The sequence below is a fragment of the Aedes aegypti genome, chromosome 3 (genome assembly GCF_002204515.2).
Source record: "Aedes aegypti strain LVP_AGWG chromosome 3, AaegL5.0 Primary Assembly, whole genome shotgun sequence".
NCBI classification, from domain to species: Eukaryota; Metazoa; Arthropoda; class Insecta; order Diptera; family Culicidae; genus Aedes; species Aedes aegypti.
In genome coordinates this window covers 178507825-178524347 of record NC_035109.1, presented here as the reverse complement: position 1 = coordinate 178524347, position 16523 = coordinate 178507825, and the positions used below count along the sequence as shown (strand labels likewise).

General features: G+C 35.5%; 1 protein-coding gene across 1 annotated transcript in view; it reads left to right on the top strand.

Annotated features, from left to right (window-relative positions):
* LOC5573574 (ubiquitin-conjugating enzyme E2-17 kDa) overlaps window positions 1–11280 on the top strand; it is a 38000-nt gene extending 26720 nt beyond the window's left edge. Inside the window, exons 2-3 of the mRNA XM_001654657.2 lie at window positions 10059–10344; window positions 10411–11280. Coding sequence (XP_001654707.1) covers window positions 10059–10344; window positions 10411–10536 — 412 coding nt within the window. The 3' untranslated portion in view covers window positions 10537–11280. The remainder of the gene's footprint in view (window positions 1–10058; window positions 10345–10410) is intronic.
* Window positions 11281–16523: the final 5243 nt, after the last annotated feature.

The following is a 16523-nucleotide window of genomic DNA, read 5'->3' as shown; positions in this document are numbered from 1 at the left end:
GCTTCATATTATTAAAACAACAACAAAAAGATAATATTTAAGTTCTTTTATGGAAGATTTCAATTTTTTTCTTAGTGATTCGGTTATCCGGAGGATTCGATTATCCGGAGTGAAAAAAAATCGATACTCCGGATAATCGAGTCCGACCTGTACTAGGTTGATGTAAATCTCTTAAAAAGTCTATATTGTTAATACAAGGTCTTGCAGTAAATCCTGCTTCAACGTTCTAGAGGTTCCAGAGAATCCTTTCATGAGACTATTGCACAGGTTCTTCTGTACTTTCTTAACAGTTCCTCTATAGATTCCTCTCCCAGAAATTTGCAAAGGTTAAAGAAATTCGTACAGAAATTGCTTCAGGAAAGCTTTCAAATTTTTCCTAGTAATTACCTAGGATTTCCTCCAGATATTTTTCCTCTAATTCTTGCACCGATTTCTCAAAGTTTTTATTCTTAAAAGCATGAGTTCTTTCAAAAAAATGTACGAAGGTTTATTTCAGAGTTTTTAAAGAAAGCCGTTTATGGATGTTCCAAGACACTCTGCAAGCTTTCCTACCCTTATTTTTTCAGTTATTCTTCCAGGCATGTTCGTGTGGGTTCCTCCGAGAATGTACCAACAATTACAACTAGAAACTGCTCTAAAAATTAATTCACATAATATTCGAGGAAATCTGTTGAGATCTCTAGAGGAAATCCTCATAAATTCAACATGCAGTCCTTCATACTACAACAATCCGATGTTTTTCGAAGAATTCCTTCAAATAATCGTTCAGAATATTAGCCAGAGATTCCATTATTATATTTTTCGTTATCTTAGTAATTTATTTTAGATGTCCTTCCTCGCCATTCTAGGAGTTCTTTCAAATATATAAAAGTCCGACATATTGTTGAACTTATTCTTGATTACTAAATTTTTAAAAACATTTTGCGTCTTAAAAAACGACAAGTTGACATGCTATTTCTCATTTCGAAGCATACGCTAATCAACAAAGTTGAAACTTTGTAGCATTGACACTTACCTACATCTGAGATTACTTTGAACTTAAACTCGTTTTCTAAACATACTCGAGCCATTCGGCTTTCTTCGTAAATTGATTATCAGCTTCTGCCCACTCGGTATCATCAACGACGGCGGAGGAAACGCATTGACATAGAAAACAAAACAAAATCGAGCCATTCTTGAGGCCACCACGAGTAACTTTCCCATTTCCCGTGAGAGCGCACACTTCTATACTGTCCATAAAGGCATAACTGTCCCATATGGAGACAGTACGCCTATCATACAAATGTTCATAATTTTCTAGTACATTTCTGCATGCATACTCATTTAGCACAACCGCACAGATAACCCATGCTGATAAATACTATTGATCAGTGAAAAAAAAAGTTGATAGTTCATATCGAAACTTATTTTTCAATATGGGACTGCACCAACAATCACAATATTTTCAAACAAAGTATGTCAATTTATATATTTTATATCCGTAGTAAAATATGTATTGAAATATGAATGTCGCGATGAAAAAAAGGTGCTGGTTCGAAAACCCATATGGGACAGTTATGCTTTTGTGGGCAGTATACCTTCCGAATGTTGGGATTGAAGCTTCGTCGGTGTTGAAGAGACGCGATAACGGCGTTCGAGGATACGCGAAAAGCATCTGTTTGCTTGGCAGCATTACCAAGAAGTGTATATACGCGATGCAGAAACATCCAATCAAAGTTTATTTATATTTTCAAAACTCAATCAGCAACGTCCGTCGGTCTCTACGCTTTCAGCAAATTCTATAGCAATACGTAGCTAACGATTTTAGTTTGGCGTCCACTCGGCAAATGTCCGACGTCAGCAAAACAGAAATGAGCAGTGATGATGTTTCTCTCGTCATCAAAATTTAAAAAAAAAAAAGGTGGATAGTAGTGCTTCAATATTTTTCATGTTTTATCATTCACACACAAACTTTGTCGTTTTCTATAATTATATGAAAATTGTACTTCCTTGTGTTACATCCAAAATAATTTGCACGTACCGTTTTGATTCAAATTGCGGACAGCTTCTAATTCCGGACACTCTACTTTGTATTGGAAAGGTTTCAATTGAAATGTTTCAAAATTTCCTGTTTGAAAGTTCCCAACTTTCAGGCGCGTTTTAATATCCCTAGTAGCACACATGTTATAATCGAGGCAAAATAACTCTTATATGACCAGATTAGGTCATATAAGAGTTTTTCTGCCTCAATTATAACATGTGTGTTACTCGGGATGAATTTCAAATAGCAATCCATGAGAATTTATAATGCGCAATTTGTTTTGACGTTGCTTTTACGAATGCGGGAGTTTAATTATAATTTAACTATTAAAGTTTTTCTTCTCGTGAGTTGTCCGGAATTTGAGGTCCGTAAAATGAAGCAAAAGTGAGGTTGCGTCCGGAATAAAAATCATGGAAAGATCATTAATTTCTATTTATTTTAGGTAATTCAAGCTTTGGAATCCGAATCTTCGCCCACCGTTCGGAAGTTGAGTGTTTAAAAAGTCTGATAACACACAGGTATCATGCAATATGTTTCAATTTATATGCTTTTCAATCGGTTATACTTCACAGGGGCCCGTAATATGACACATATTAAGTGTCCGTAATATGAATCAAAACGGTAGTCATTGGTAAAAAGTAGGGACAATGGAAATTCGTGATTTCGCGGAAGCCGCGAAATTTGCCCTTGAAATTTACAGAATCCCGCGAAATGCCGCGATATTAGTCAAATTTGGAGAATTCATATGAAAATCACAGTTATTTGCTTATGAAAATGTTTTATTCATATTGAAATTGAGGTTCCATCAAACATTTTATAATCGTTTAGTTTTAACTTGGACGTCTTTTTGGTTTGCTTCTTCCGTTTGAAATTTTGCATTACCGATTAAATATCAAACTTATCGTCTTTTTTTGTAAAATAAAAACTGTATGCACAATTTACGCACATATAAAGGTTGTTTTTACTAGTAATTTTTATTTTTGCATAGAATATAGTCAAAAGTATGGGACCGCGACTAAGCCGCCTCACCTTGGTTATGAGACCTTGCCGCGATGGGAGGGCATAATCCATTAGCGTAGCCCATATGATGGAAACCAAAGTGGTATCACATTTTGGCATTTTTTGCTTAAAGCCGCGTCATAACTCATATGGCATAGACGCACTAATATCTCGGATGTGATCCAACGGACATTCTGCGTTATTGATTGAATTGATGCCCATTTCAAATAATTAATCTATTCGAAGTGGACATTAATACTATTCGCGATGTTCAGTTTGCCTTTTGCTAATCAGAATGATCCGTAGCTACTCTTACTATTAGCTAGCTAGATACATCGTTATCATATACGACGTAGGGAATATAACTCTGAGGAAAATGACTAGTAGATTCACTGAGTAGAAATAAGTGGCGACAATCTTATTTTATTATGGTTTTTACATTACCATAACAAGGAATATCTTTTTTGTAACAATGGTATAAACAATCTAATTCCAGCTTCACTTTCACAAAATTTACAAGTAGAAAGTAGGCGTTGTGAAGCATTGCATTTGCCAACGAAAAGTGAATCTTGTAGGAGACTTAATAGAAGCCTAAGGTAACTTTACTCTTAAATATTCACTATAATAATGACTATTGAAAGTAAGACGCCTGAGATCGATCATTAGGGTACACTTGCTAGTTGCGAGAAATTGTTGAACAGACAAGGAAAGTGACTTATTCTTTAAGGATATATGAACGTAATGACCAATAAATACTTTTAACAACAAAAAACGAAATTAACTAGAACTACTACTAAACAGCCAATTTTGTTAAGACTTGACGACAATTGATATTTAAGATTCTAATCTTACGTAAAAGACAGGAGTAATCGAAATAGCCCTTAAATGACAAATTATTCAAAACCATTTCGACTAGACAATATTAGTAATGACACTACTATTTCAAACAAATTCTAATATAGCTGCTGATTTTCACAATGCTTCCTTTCTTCAGAAGCAAGGTAATATGGGTATTTTTAAAAATCTACCACGTCACAATATAAATAAAAAACAATGTTCATGTGGGCACCATAGCCTAGTCCGTCTGAGTATTGGTCCTGGTAGAGGGGAAACTTGGCAAAAGCCAGACCGAGGGTTCAGCCTTGACAAGTTAAGCTGTCAGGCAGCTCCAACTGAATACCATACAAAAAAAAATAACTGTGGAAGTGCCCATTGAATACTAAGCTGAGAAGCAGGCTCGGTCCCAGTAGGGACGAAGAAGAAGAAGATATACAATGACGGACAAAACTTTAATATCATTCCTTCCCGAGCTGTCGTGCAAGACAGTCGCAATTTCACGTTTGTCCGAGTTCGCCCTTGTTTTCCAGGGCTGATAGCGACTGAGTGTCTTGAAAAGAGGACCTTTAGTGACCCCTTGCCTAAAAAGAGACCAAACAGTATTGAAACAAAACAAAAATGAACATAACAGAAACCAGGAGATTAAAGTATGATTCCTCACAAAATCTGATCAGACATTTCTCTAGGGATATCTGTTACAGTTGCTTTTTTTAAATCTGTATCTCGATTAATTTATGATCTCGCTCTAAAAGCCATTAGTAATCAAGTGTGTAGCTTATTGTAACTGTAGTTTTTTTTTTAATTTTAAGGAAAAAACTTGTTTTTTTTTTTTATTTGCTGGTGAATAAATGATAATTTTTGAGTCGCAGCGATTTTACGCCGGTTTACTCGATCCATAGTTGTGTCTCTCCAATTACGATTTCGGCCCACGTTGTAAATATCCTGTTGCACTTGATCAAGTCATCTCGCTCACTGCGACCCATGCCTACTTATGCCAACCGGATTCGATGTGAATTTCAATTTTGCAGGTATGTAGTCCGGTAGTCATGAAACATACTCAGCTAAGCGCACCCTTCCGGCTTACGTTAAATACTAAATGCTGAATTCACTGTAGAGTCTGGCGATCTCGTGATTTATTCTCCGACGCCACACATCGTTCTTCTGCACACCGTCAAAGATGACCATAACTACCCGTCGTTCGAACACTTCAAGAGCTTGCAAGTTTCATGTCCATAGAGGAGAGGGCCACCGGTCCTATTAGTGTTGTACATAATAAGATCGGTGCGATTCATCTTTCTCGACCGCAGTGGCTTCTGGAGCCCAAGGTAGGCACGATTTACATTGAGAATGCGCCTCCGTATTTCAATACTAACGTTATAGTCAGCCTGTAACAAGGATTCGAGGTTTACGAACTCATTAGACCTGTGGCGATTCCTTAATCTCAAATTTACCTGTTCTACCGTTGGAAAGCTTGGAAACAGTAGTTGTTCAGTACACTTCACTCAAAATCGATCAACATGTCACTTAATTTTGCGTTTGGGTCCCTCAATAGAAATTCACGTATTTTTACTACAAATGCTCATATACTGAGCTGTTCATTTTCTGCATAAGATTGTTAATTTGCCAAAACATTATATTCAAGTTTACAATTCACCCCTGCATCAGACGAACATCGAAAGTATTTCCGTCTATCGTAACACTGCTTCCCATGCGAGCCCTGTCACGCTCGATTCTACCTATCAGCATGCACTTATAGTTTTTGACGCATTCACCACTAATCCGACTATTATCGGAGTAGTGTTGGATCCGTTGAATCTGTTGCATGCTCCTTGTGGGCGAGCGACGGAATCCGGATCCATTGTGTCCAGTTTGCGCTCTGCGGAACCGAAAATGTGTCTTCGTTATTAATGGACGGTCCCTGAAGAAATTGCAAGAAGAATTACTGGAAAAATCACCTACTGAATGCATCGAAAAACATTTGGAGGAATGTATAGAGTAATTGATGGAACTTTCAATAATCACCGAATTATTTAATGGAGAAATTCACAGATGACTTTGATTTGTGGTTGAATCTATAAAAAATCCTAGTAATAGGGTCCTAAAGCCCTGTCCCAGTTTTAGTGCCAAACGCTTCAGTTTAGGCCAAAAACATGTAGCCACAAACTCTAGTGGAATTAAATGGTATAGTACTAAATTCGGTTTTTTCATCTACTTCAAAAACATATGTTTACTCAATTTTTTAATGTTTTACGTTTGTTTAGGTCCAAAAAATATTGTTCATGTTTATTTTAGATTTTGTCACACCCCTTGGCTTAAACTCAAATTATGGGTGTATTTTCTTTCCCGTGTCTCTTCCGAAATGTCAGATAGGAACAACCCCAGTGTTAAAACTAAAACCCCTGTGGTGTTTTTGTCAACTAAGCAAACGTCAAACATGATTAAAAGAGTCAAGGTTAATTTATGGAACTAATTTTTAAATTAAAGTTTAAATATGATATAGCCGTTATTGGAGCGGAAAAAATTGCTAAAGTAGTTGCAGTAATATGCTCTTTCGTTTTATTAAATAAAAACAAGATATTATTGAACATTTTACGACTCTATTGCTGAAGATAACCAGAGACAATTTACTGGTTCAATTCTTGAAGGCTCCTAAACAAAAATCTTGTAGGAATACTTCGAAAAATCTATAAAAGAATAATTGAATTAAAACTTGAAGGAAGCTGGGATAGTGCGTGAACTAATGTTTGATGAAATTCCTAGAGAAGAGTGATACCGTAATCCGGGGGCGAATAGGGTCCTAAAGCCATGTCCCAATTTTAGTGCCAAACGCTCAAGTTTAGGTTAATAACACATGTTTACTCAATTTTCTAATGTTTTCTGTTGGTTTGAGTTCAAAAAACATTGTTTATGTTTTTTTTTTATTTTGTCACACCCATTGGCTTAAACTCAAATTTTGGGTGCATTTTGTTTTCCGTGTCCCTTCCGAAATGTGAGATAGGAACAACCCCTGTGGTGTTTTTGTCGACTAAGCGAACGTCAAACATGATCTCAAGTGTCAAGGTTCATTTATGGACCCCATTTTTAAATTAAAGTTTGAACATGATATAGCCGCTATTTGAGCGCGAAAAATTGCTAAAGTAGTTGAGTGATTCCAAGCAACAGCACCAAAATTTGGTAAATTTTTTAATTCATTTTTTTCTATTGAGCTGAAACTTTGCACAGTTTTCCAGTTCCATCTAAATCGTCATTTTCCGATATCAAATCTTCAAGTTGAGTCACGACTAACTTTTCAAAAGGGTGTATGTGAAAATGGTTCAAAAATATTCAAAAAGCTGCACAGCAAAAACGGTTCGTTCGATTGTTAGACAACTAAAGAAACAAAGTTAGACAACTAAATAAAGTAAAAAAAAAAATTTTTTTTTCGGTGTAAATTAATACCGGAACCGCAGTTTGTTGCTGATTTTATTGTTAAGGGCCTTGCGTGAATTAAACAAGTCGTTTTCATGTATTCATTAGTATTATGTATGTTATATGTATAAATATTATGTATATGTATATATGTATAAATTAAAATGAATTAACAGATTACACGAAAATAAAATATTTTTTTTACCAGGATATTTTTTTTAGAGTATGATCGATGAGTTTCTAAATGTTATATATAAACTTTAAAAGTTTTGGATTTGGGTATGCGTTATGAGATCATGAAAACATTTTATTAATACTTATTTATTTATTTATTGTTATTCAATTTTTTTACAATATCGAACACTTTTGCATCATTATCAGTACAGTTCGAGTATAGTTTTGCTTTAATTTTATTTTCTGACAATGGAATGATGGAATGAAACAGTGAAATTTTTGGGTTCCTTGGATCGTTTTCGCGTTATTATATTGCTCGCTGAGCTCTGATGCCGTTAATTCGTACTCTTCAGTAGTAGTAAAACAAAATGATAATTTTGTTAAATCTTCTTCTTTTCTGCGATTCGCCCAATCAAATAGTTCTTTTGCAGTTTTAATTGGATGCTCACGTTCTTTGGCTAAACTTGCTCTTGTGGCCATGCGCTTTATGGTTCCTCCAATAGCATCACAAGGACCTTTGCCATGTGACGTAGCAAAGAAATGCCATTCTGCATCAATTCCGTACTTTGATTTAAATTGACATAGGCTCGAAAAATTGCAAAGTTTCAGATATTTTTGAAATGGTCGATCAGAATCGACTTGCATGCCTCCGTGGAATCCCTCAGTTGCAGTAAAACGTTCTTTCGTGTTATTGAATAAAAGCAAGATTTCATTAAAATTTTAGGACCCAATTGATCACTGGGGTGAATTTGATCAGCTCGGCACCGAAAATCATTCCCTTCCAAGGATGCTGAATGTTTCATTGGCATCACAGACATTCCATGTTGAATGAACTAGAACATAGATGTCTGATTATGATTCTGAACTATTTTATTTTTATTAGGGTAAGTTTAGCATAGAAATATTCACAGTTGTTTAAGTTTACTACACGAGTTGTAAGAATTTTTACATCATTTTTAAGGACTGTTCATTTTATAAAGTGGACACTTTGTTCATGCTATATCTTTTTTATTTATTGATAAAATCGTAATCGGTTTTCTGTGTATCGTTGAAAATGCTTTTGGTTGAAGAGCTAAATAGTTTTTCCATAAACTCTTTAAAAAAGCTGTCCGTCAAAGTTTAACATTATTTTTCGCAAAACAAAAATCCTTATTTTTATGAACAAATTGTATGTTTGTATCCTTTACTATTCTACTAAAGGTAAAGCTTTAAAAATATCAATTATATTCCACCATTCTATGACATTAGGTAACTTTAGTGATTTACCCATTTACGGCCAAATTTGCTGATACACCATCCTTTCACTCCCAGCAAAAGAGAAAAGTAAAAAGCGTGTTCAAAACTAGTTTGGATTACTAAAGAAACTATATTAGTATAAACGAAAGCTAAATCGTGAGATTAAACTACAGCATTAAGTATAAATTTTACTGTTTATGGTAGTTTTACTAAAAAGTCTCATACTTTCAAAATCATGTACGCATATTTATCGATCTACAGCAAATTGTAAAAAGTTTTCTCCGAATTTTTCAATTGGTAATCTCAGAATAACATATTATGAAAATAATATGTGGAAAATAAAATCGATTTTATTATAGCAGTGTTGCCAATTTTGATGATTGTCAATGTACTTTGATAGGTCTTCTAAGAATAAAACAATTGTGTTTCTGTTGTGCTTTGAATGTGACGTGGGGACTTACTAAGTAACTCTATGAAGGCGTAAGTTATTTTTCATATTAATACTATATTAGGACTTCCGTCAGGACGTACTTTTACACAAAAAATTCTACTCATATCAATTCCCATCAAATTAAAAAAAAATTCTTTAAAAATATACGGGAAAATTGATTTTAATATATCTGTAAAATTGTTGCTCCAAAAATATCTTGATTTTTTCCATCAGGCTTCTGATTGATGATGCTTTCGAAGAACAAGCCTTTTTTGAAAATAGAAAATATAAATTATCGAATTTTCCAGCCAATTTCTTACAATTATTGATTTTGATAACCGATCGAAAGAAATAGGGGGACTTACGTATTATCGGCCGATTTGTTCTCTTCGTCATGGGGGGTTTTCATCGACCAAAACTTCTGAAATTCGGCAGTAAGATGCACTTATATGGTGAAAGTATTGGTGCATAATTTGAGCCCAATAAAAAAAATTGCATAATTTGAGCCCAATAAAAAAAATCAATCCTCATTGATACTCTAAGAGTATTTCCTAGTTCCTGGTTAATATCGATTTTTTCTGTTTGGTCTCTTTTGATTCCTTATTGGTCTCTTGAATTTTATTCAATTTTAGTCGGCAGGAAGGCCCTAGCATGCAATGATACAATCCTCCATTGCTTTATGAATCGTAACTGAATTGATCGAAATTGTCAGTCAAATACGGGTCGAGGTTGAAGAATAAGTCGAGATAAAATCGAAATATAGTAGATAATAATCTAGAGATAATTGGTGGAAAGCCAAGGATAATTGAAAAGTTTTTCAAAAATTATTACTCGGCTCGGGGTCCCATCTCTGCTTCTCGGTTGCCAAATATGTTGGCAGTATTTTACCCTTTACCCACTACTAAATTTATGCTGTTATAATAATAATTCATACCTGTGCAATATATCTTTCAGACTCCAGGAAGACCCACCGACCGGAGTGTCTGGTGCCCCCACAGATAACAACATCATGATCTGGAATGCTGTAATATTCGGTCCACACGACACACCGTTCGAAGACGGCACCTTCAAACTGACGATAGAGTTCACCGAGGAGTATCCCAATAAACCTCCAACCGTACGCTTTGTATCAAAGATGTTCCACCCGAACGTTTATGCCGATGGGGGCATTTGCTTGGACATTCTTCAGAATAGATGGAGCCCAACATATGATGTTTCCGCTATTCTAACTTCTATACAGGTAGGTTTTTGTTATATTTGTTGTAAGCAACTATTTGTTTAACACGTTTTCTTATTCTTGTTACAGTCACTACTTAGCGATCCTAATCCAAATTCACCTGCGAACTCTATGGCGGCACAACTATATAAGGAAAATCGCAGAGAATACGAAAAGCGAGTAAAAGCGTGTGTTGAACAGAGTTTTATCGACTAGCCCCTTTCTCCCGAAAAGTGTCGTGTCCCTCGGTGTAAGAATCCTCGTGTAGGGAACCTTCTGTACGGCCCTAACTTCCTTTCACTTTCCCATCGCTGTTTCCCGGTGTCTTTTCCATTCAGTTAAAATTTGGATAGTCCAATGAATAGTCTTCAAATCTGCGAATCATTTCCATATTTTAACTAAACCTTCTCCGCGAGTAGAAGCTATTAGTAGCAGACGGCGTCTTAATACAGCAAATCTATCCGAGAACTCAAAATGCCAGCCACAAGAGATAACTAACCGCAAAAGTACTAATAAAGGAAAATATAAAAATCGTACAGTTATGAGTAAATATAACGCTGTAAAAACATTTATTTGACATTGTTCCCTTTCGGCAGATGTTAAGACGAACAGAAACAAAAAAAGTTGATATAAATAATAAAACCATACATAAATGTACCGACTACAAGGTGTTGAATATTAATAAACAAAACCTACAATGATATGTATGACCACACTCTCACACACACGCATGATAACTACTGCAAGTAAAAAGAACAAATATGAAAATTACAAAGGATAACAGTGAATATAAGGTAGATGCAAAATCTGATGACCTACTTTCAAGAAACACTTACTGAAGTGAAATGTGAAATAATAAAATTCAAGTCTTATTTAAACCATAAAGTTTAATTTAAAAGCAAAATTATTGTACTGCAAAACTCAAGAAAAAAATAGTAAAATAAAGCATATAAAAATGTATGTCACACTGTTCAGTATATTATTTTCCGCGAATAATGTCAATGTTTCTGTTTTCATCAGATCGTGAAATCCTGGCTTCTGCAACTTTCCTCCCTTGTAGCGTTACTGCAAGACACACTAGCGGCGCTGGTAGCGACTGAGAGCCTTAAAAATAGGAACTTTAGAGAACTCATCCTTGAAAAAGAAAACCAGACATGTAACAAAACAAAAAGAAACCAGGATATAATAGGTTTCAGAAGAATTCCGTAAATAATCACATCAGTAAGTACTACTACTCGTTCATCAGAAATTTATTTAGATAGGGTGATGTGCTATTATCCATCGTATTAAGCATTGATCAGTGAGAACTGCAATTTTCTCAGTATTGCAGTGAATGATGCTGATACAAACCGATGCCAAACAATTCTTTCTCAAAACGGCTTTAGCATTGTACAGTAACATTTTAATAAATCTTTTTGGAAATAATGCAAAGAAAATGCATCTTACCGTATTCTCTATCCGTCGTATCGTTTTCAACTCCGTCGCAATCAGTTTCCAAATTCGTCTCACAACTTACGGCTCACTTTGCTGTATTGAGTGGTTAAAACACAATCTTCTTCTTCTTCTGTCGGGTGTGGGATCACTGCGTCCATTTTTTAGGACTATTGTGATATACCCTATTACTCTATGTACACAATGTTTTCCAGTAGCAAATGTGCCTCCGGAATACTTTGCGCATTTGACTGAACTTTGAACCATCTGCCATTGATGGGCAGAAGTCCTAGGTTGCAGTGTTGTAGTTCCCCCAATCTGGCGTGATCAGCCTAATAAAGCTAACCACCTCCCTGGGGGATGCGTTCCAAATATTAGCTGGCTGTAAGTAGTGCTTGCCAAATATTTTGAACCTACGATGGATGTGTGCACTGCAAGAGCAGAGAAGGTGTTGTGAGGTTTCGTCCGTCTCGTCACAGAAACGGCAATTTGTGTTTTGGACGACACCGATCTTGTATAAGTGGTATCTGCTTGGGCAGTGACCAGTTATTAGACCGATGTATGTGCTGATTGTGAGATCCCTTTTGTTGAGACCTATAAGTTTTTGTGTTTGTGTCGTGTTTATTGTTACGAACCTTTTGGACTGATTCGCATTGGAAACTGTATTCCAATTTGATTGAATTTGACCGAACAACCAGTTGTTCAATTCCGTGTTTAGTGCAGAGTTTGAAATGCCAAGGAATGGCTCTGGACCAATGAACATATTGGTTGATCCATTCCTTGCTAGCTGATCGGCAATTTCGTTACCCTCTAGACCCGTATGTCCTGGGATCCAATATAGTTTAACTCGATTGCGTTCAGCTAGGGATTTCAGTGCAAGAATGCATTCCCACACAAGTTTTGAGTTGCAAGTGAAAGCCTTCAAAGATTGAAGCGCTGCTTGACTATCAGCAGTGAATCAAATTATCATCAAAATAGACGAAAAACAAACAACAAAGCAAGCTTGCTCACAACCGTTTGTCACAACTGTTGCGGATAAGGACACAATTAAAAGCAGAATTGTCATGACAATCACAGAGCACAATATTGTTGCAACCTTTTCAACTCGCGATTAATCAGTAATTTTAAACACAAAACCAAATTTGTTTTATGGATGCTGTTTGATAATGTGTCAATGTTTACCAACACGGAGAAAGTTCTCGAAAATTGAAAAGCGAAGACCGGAAAATCGCCGCGCACGTGGTGACCGATCTTTGTCATATTAGCTGTGATGTTAAAGTCACCAAAATAGCTTTGGTGAGCGAATTTGACGGATAGCGCCGACAATTTTTGTCGCATAGGATTCATCGAATGTAGCGCGGTTGTTGCACCATGGCCAGATTCATTTCCCGAGCGCGTGCACGGAAAGAAATAACAATTGTGATTTAAAAAAAAAAACAGTAGCGGAAAATCAACTGATGATCATTGTCGTTCTACTATTATCAAACATTTTAATAAAAATAAAATGCTTTTAGAAGTGCGCAGCAATGCTAAATCGGTCTGATGTATTGCAATTTTAGGGAAAACTTTCCGTTTTACGGTTCAACGAAAAGCTACCGCAGCTGTCACATCACTGATTTGCACTGGTAAATCATCAGTAGGCTTCAAGGTATCATTCAAGGTATCCAAGGGGATACCGTCTTGATGATCGTTGTTTGTTGCTATTTTTCATAGCGTTCTCTCTTTCAAGCATACTATGATTGAATTGTTTTCTTCAATGATGGAATGATTTCGAAGCCTGCGGTAGAACTTTGACAGCTGCGGTAGAAATCTGCGGCTACCGCAAACCGGAAAATTTTCTTAACAACCGTAATATTCTGCGCAGTTCATATGTATTTTCCACACGTTCTCCTATAATTGTTTTTAATCCACTTCGATACCGTCAATCCGCCCCCAAACTGGATGGCGTACACTCAGCTTAAGGTGATTATAAAACGAAGCCAAACAAGGGCACAAGACTGGAGAATCTGACAACAGTTTGCGTTGAAAACCAATCAATCTGCTTGCTTGCTGGTGGTGACTAATGGGATAAATTTTCAACGGTGAGAGCTGTTTGGTTCTCAAGTCTTGTGCTTTTGAAAATTTGAGGTGTGGCTTTGTTCTATAATCACCTTAACGCAATTTATAATTAAGTATTGAGTTGTAAATATTAGTATATATTAGTTGTGTTGCTAGAGGACATCTTGAAAATTCACTGAGATTCTTTCAGAAACCCTTCTGAAATTATTATATGTAGTTATTTCTTTGATCGCTCTGATTTTTCCAATAACCTCCTTGGGACTTCCTATTGGACTATCCCAGAAACCCATCTTGGGTTATTATGGAAATCCTTTCAGGATTCTGCTGTAAAATTCTGTAATTCTGCCGTAAAATTCTGGAATTCTGCCGAAAATGATTTAATGATTGCTTTCCAGTGTAATGGAATCTATTTTAAAAATCTGGGTTCGGGGATTCTCACAAAATTTCTCGGGATTTCTTCTGGAAATCCAATCGAAATTATTATTTAAATTCTGATATTTTCCTCGTAATTCTTCAGTATTTCTTCCGTGAAACTCTTTGAAAGTTCTTCAAAATCCCTTTGAGATTCTTTCCGAAAAATGTCTTAGATTATACCTATTATTCTAGAATAATCTCGGAAAGACGCCTGGGACTATAATCAAATAAATCTATTATTTCACTTCACTTTCTTTCGTGCAAATTCTTGGGATTCTTTCGGAAATTCCTCTGGAATTCTTTTGTAAATCCCAATGGAATTCTCCCATAAATCCCTGTGGAATACTTCCGAAAATCCTGCTAAGAATCTTCCAGATGACGGGGATTTTTTTAAATCTTTATTTATGGAAATCATCCGAAAATTCCTCTGTAATTGTTTGTAAATCCTCCTTATATTCTTACAGAAATCCTTCTTATATTCTTACAGATTTATTGCTATTGATTTTATTGTTTCTGCCTGAGATAATTTTATATATCCTGAATTATTCCGAAAATTCCTTCGTGATTCTTTAGAATTTTTTTCTAAGATTTTTTGAGAAAAAAAAACTCTGTGATTCATGAGGAAATCACAGGAATTCATAAGGAAGTGTTTTTGATTTTTTTTCGTGATTTATCATTGATTTTCCTTGAAAATTTTCTTAAATCCTTGGCAGAATTTTCTGAAAATCCCTCTTGACTTCAAATGGAAATCCTCCAAGAAAACTACCGGACAGTCACTGGGACTTTAAAAAAATACCTATGAGATTCTTTGATTACTGATTTCTTTTTCTGAGCATCTTTTGAAAGTGACTTTTAAATGGTTCTGGAAATTCCATTTGAAATTATTCCGTAAATCTTTCTGGAGCTCTTCTGGACATCGTAATTATTCTGGAAAATATTCATGAAATCGTCTGGATGTCTGTGACTTTTCATTGAATCTTCAGGGGTTCTTGCGAAATAACTTCTGGGATTCTTTTGGATATCACTGTAAAAAAACATTCAAAATCCATTCGAAATTCTCCTGAGATTGTTTCAGGAATTTACGAGAATCCTTAAAATAATTCCTTTAGAAATCTCCCTGATAATATTTTAGTGATTTCTCTGTGGTTCTTCTGTAAATCGACCTGGGATTCTTCCGGAAATCCTCCTTTAATTCCAAAGCAATTTCCAGAAGAATTTTCAGAAGGATATTTTTAAGAATCCTGTATATTTTTCCCTAAGAATCTCAATGTATTTAAACAAAATACCAGGACAATTTACGGTTGAATCTCACAAAAACTTCCGGTGGAATTCTTGAATGCTTATCATTCAAGCAGAATTCCAGTCGTATTTCCGGATTAATTTCGGCAGGTTTTACGGAAGAATCCCAGCAGAATTTCTTGAAAAATTCCAGTAAAATTTCTGGAAGAATCTTTGAAAGATGTTTTGAAGTCCTCCAGCAGGATAACAGAAAGAAATCTGGGGGTATTGTAGAAGAATTTCCGAAAGAATCCTAGAGAGATAGTCGAAATAATAACAGTTTTCTTGAAAAATTCAGGAAACTCCCAGAGTCTAGAGGTAATTCGGGAAGAATTTCTGCAAGAATCCTTAACAGAAGGATTTGAAGGATCCTCAGAAAGATTTTCGAAAGTATCCCAGAAGGCTTCCCGAAAGAATGCTAGAAAGATATCTGGAAGATTTCCTACAGGATTTTTGGAAGAGTCCCAGACAAATTTCAAGAATATGGACGTAAAAATCTCAGTGGCATTTCTAGAATAATTTCAGAAAGATTTTCGGAAGCATCCTCGAAAGTATTCTAAAGGGATTCCGAAAGCATCTAAGGTGATTTCCGGAAGAATACCAGAGGTATTCTCATAATAATCCCAGAAGTATTTCCGGAAAAAGGCCAGAGTTATTTTCGGAGGAATTCTCGACGAATTTGTAGTAGAGTCGTAGTACATTTTTTGGCAAAATCCTCTAAAAATATCCAGAAGAATTGCATCAGGATTTTTGTTAGAATCTTCCATTGAATTTCCGAAAGAATCTTCGAGAATTTCGATTCAGATTTTGATTTCCAGGATTTCAAAAGTAATCCTTAAGGAGATAAACGCAAACTCACATACAGATTTATGCAAATATTCCAATAAGATGTCCAGAAGAATCACAAAGGATATCCGAAAGAATCTCAGATATAGTACCGGAATGCTAACGATGTTTTTTAGATGAGTTCAAAGCGATATCTGTAAGTATTCTGTGATTTCCAGAAGAACTTAGAGAAAAAT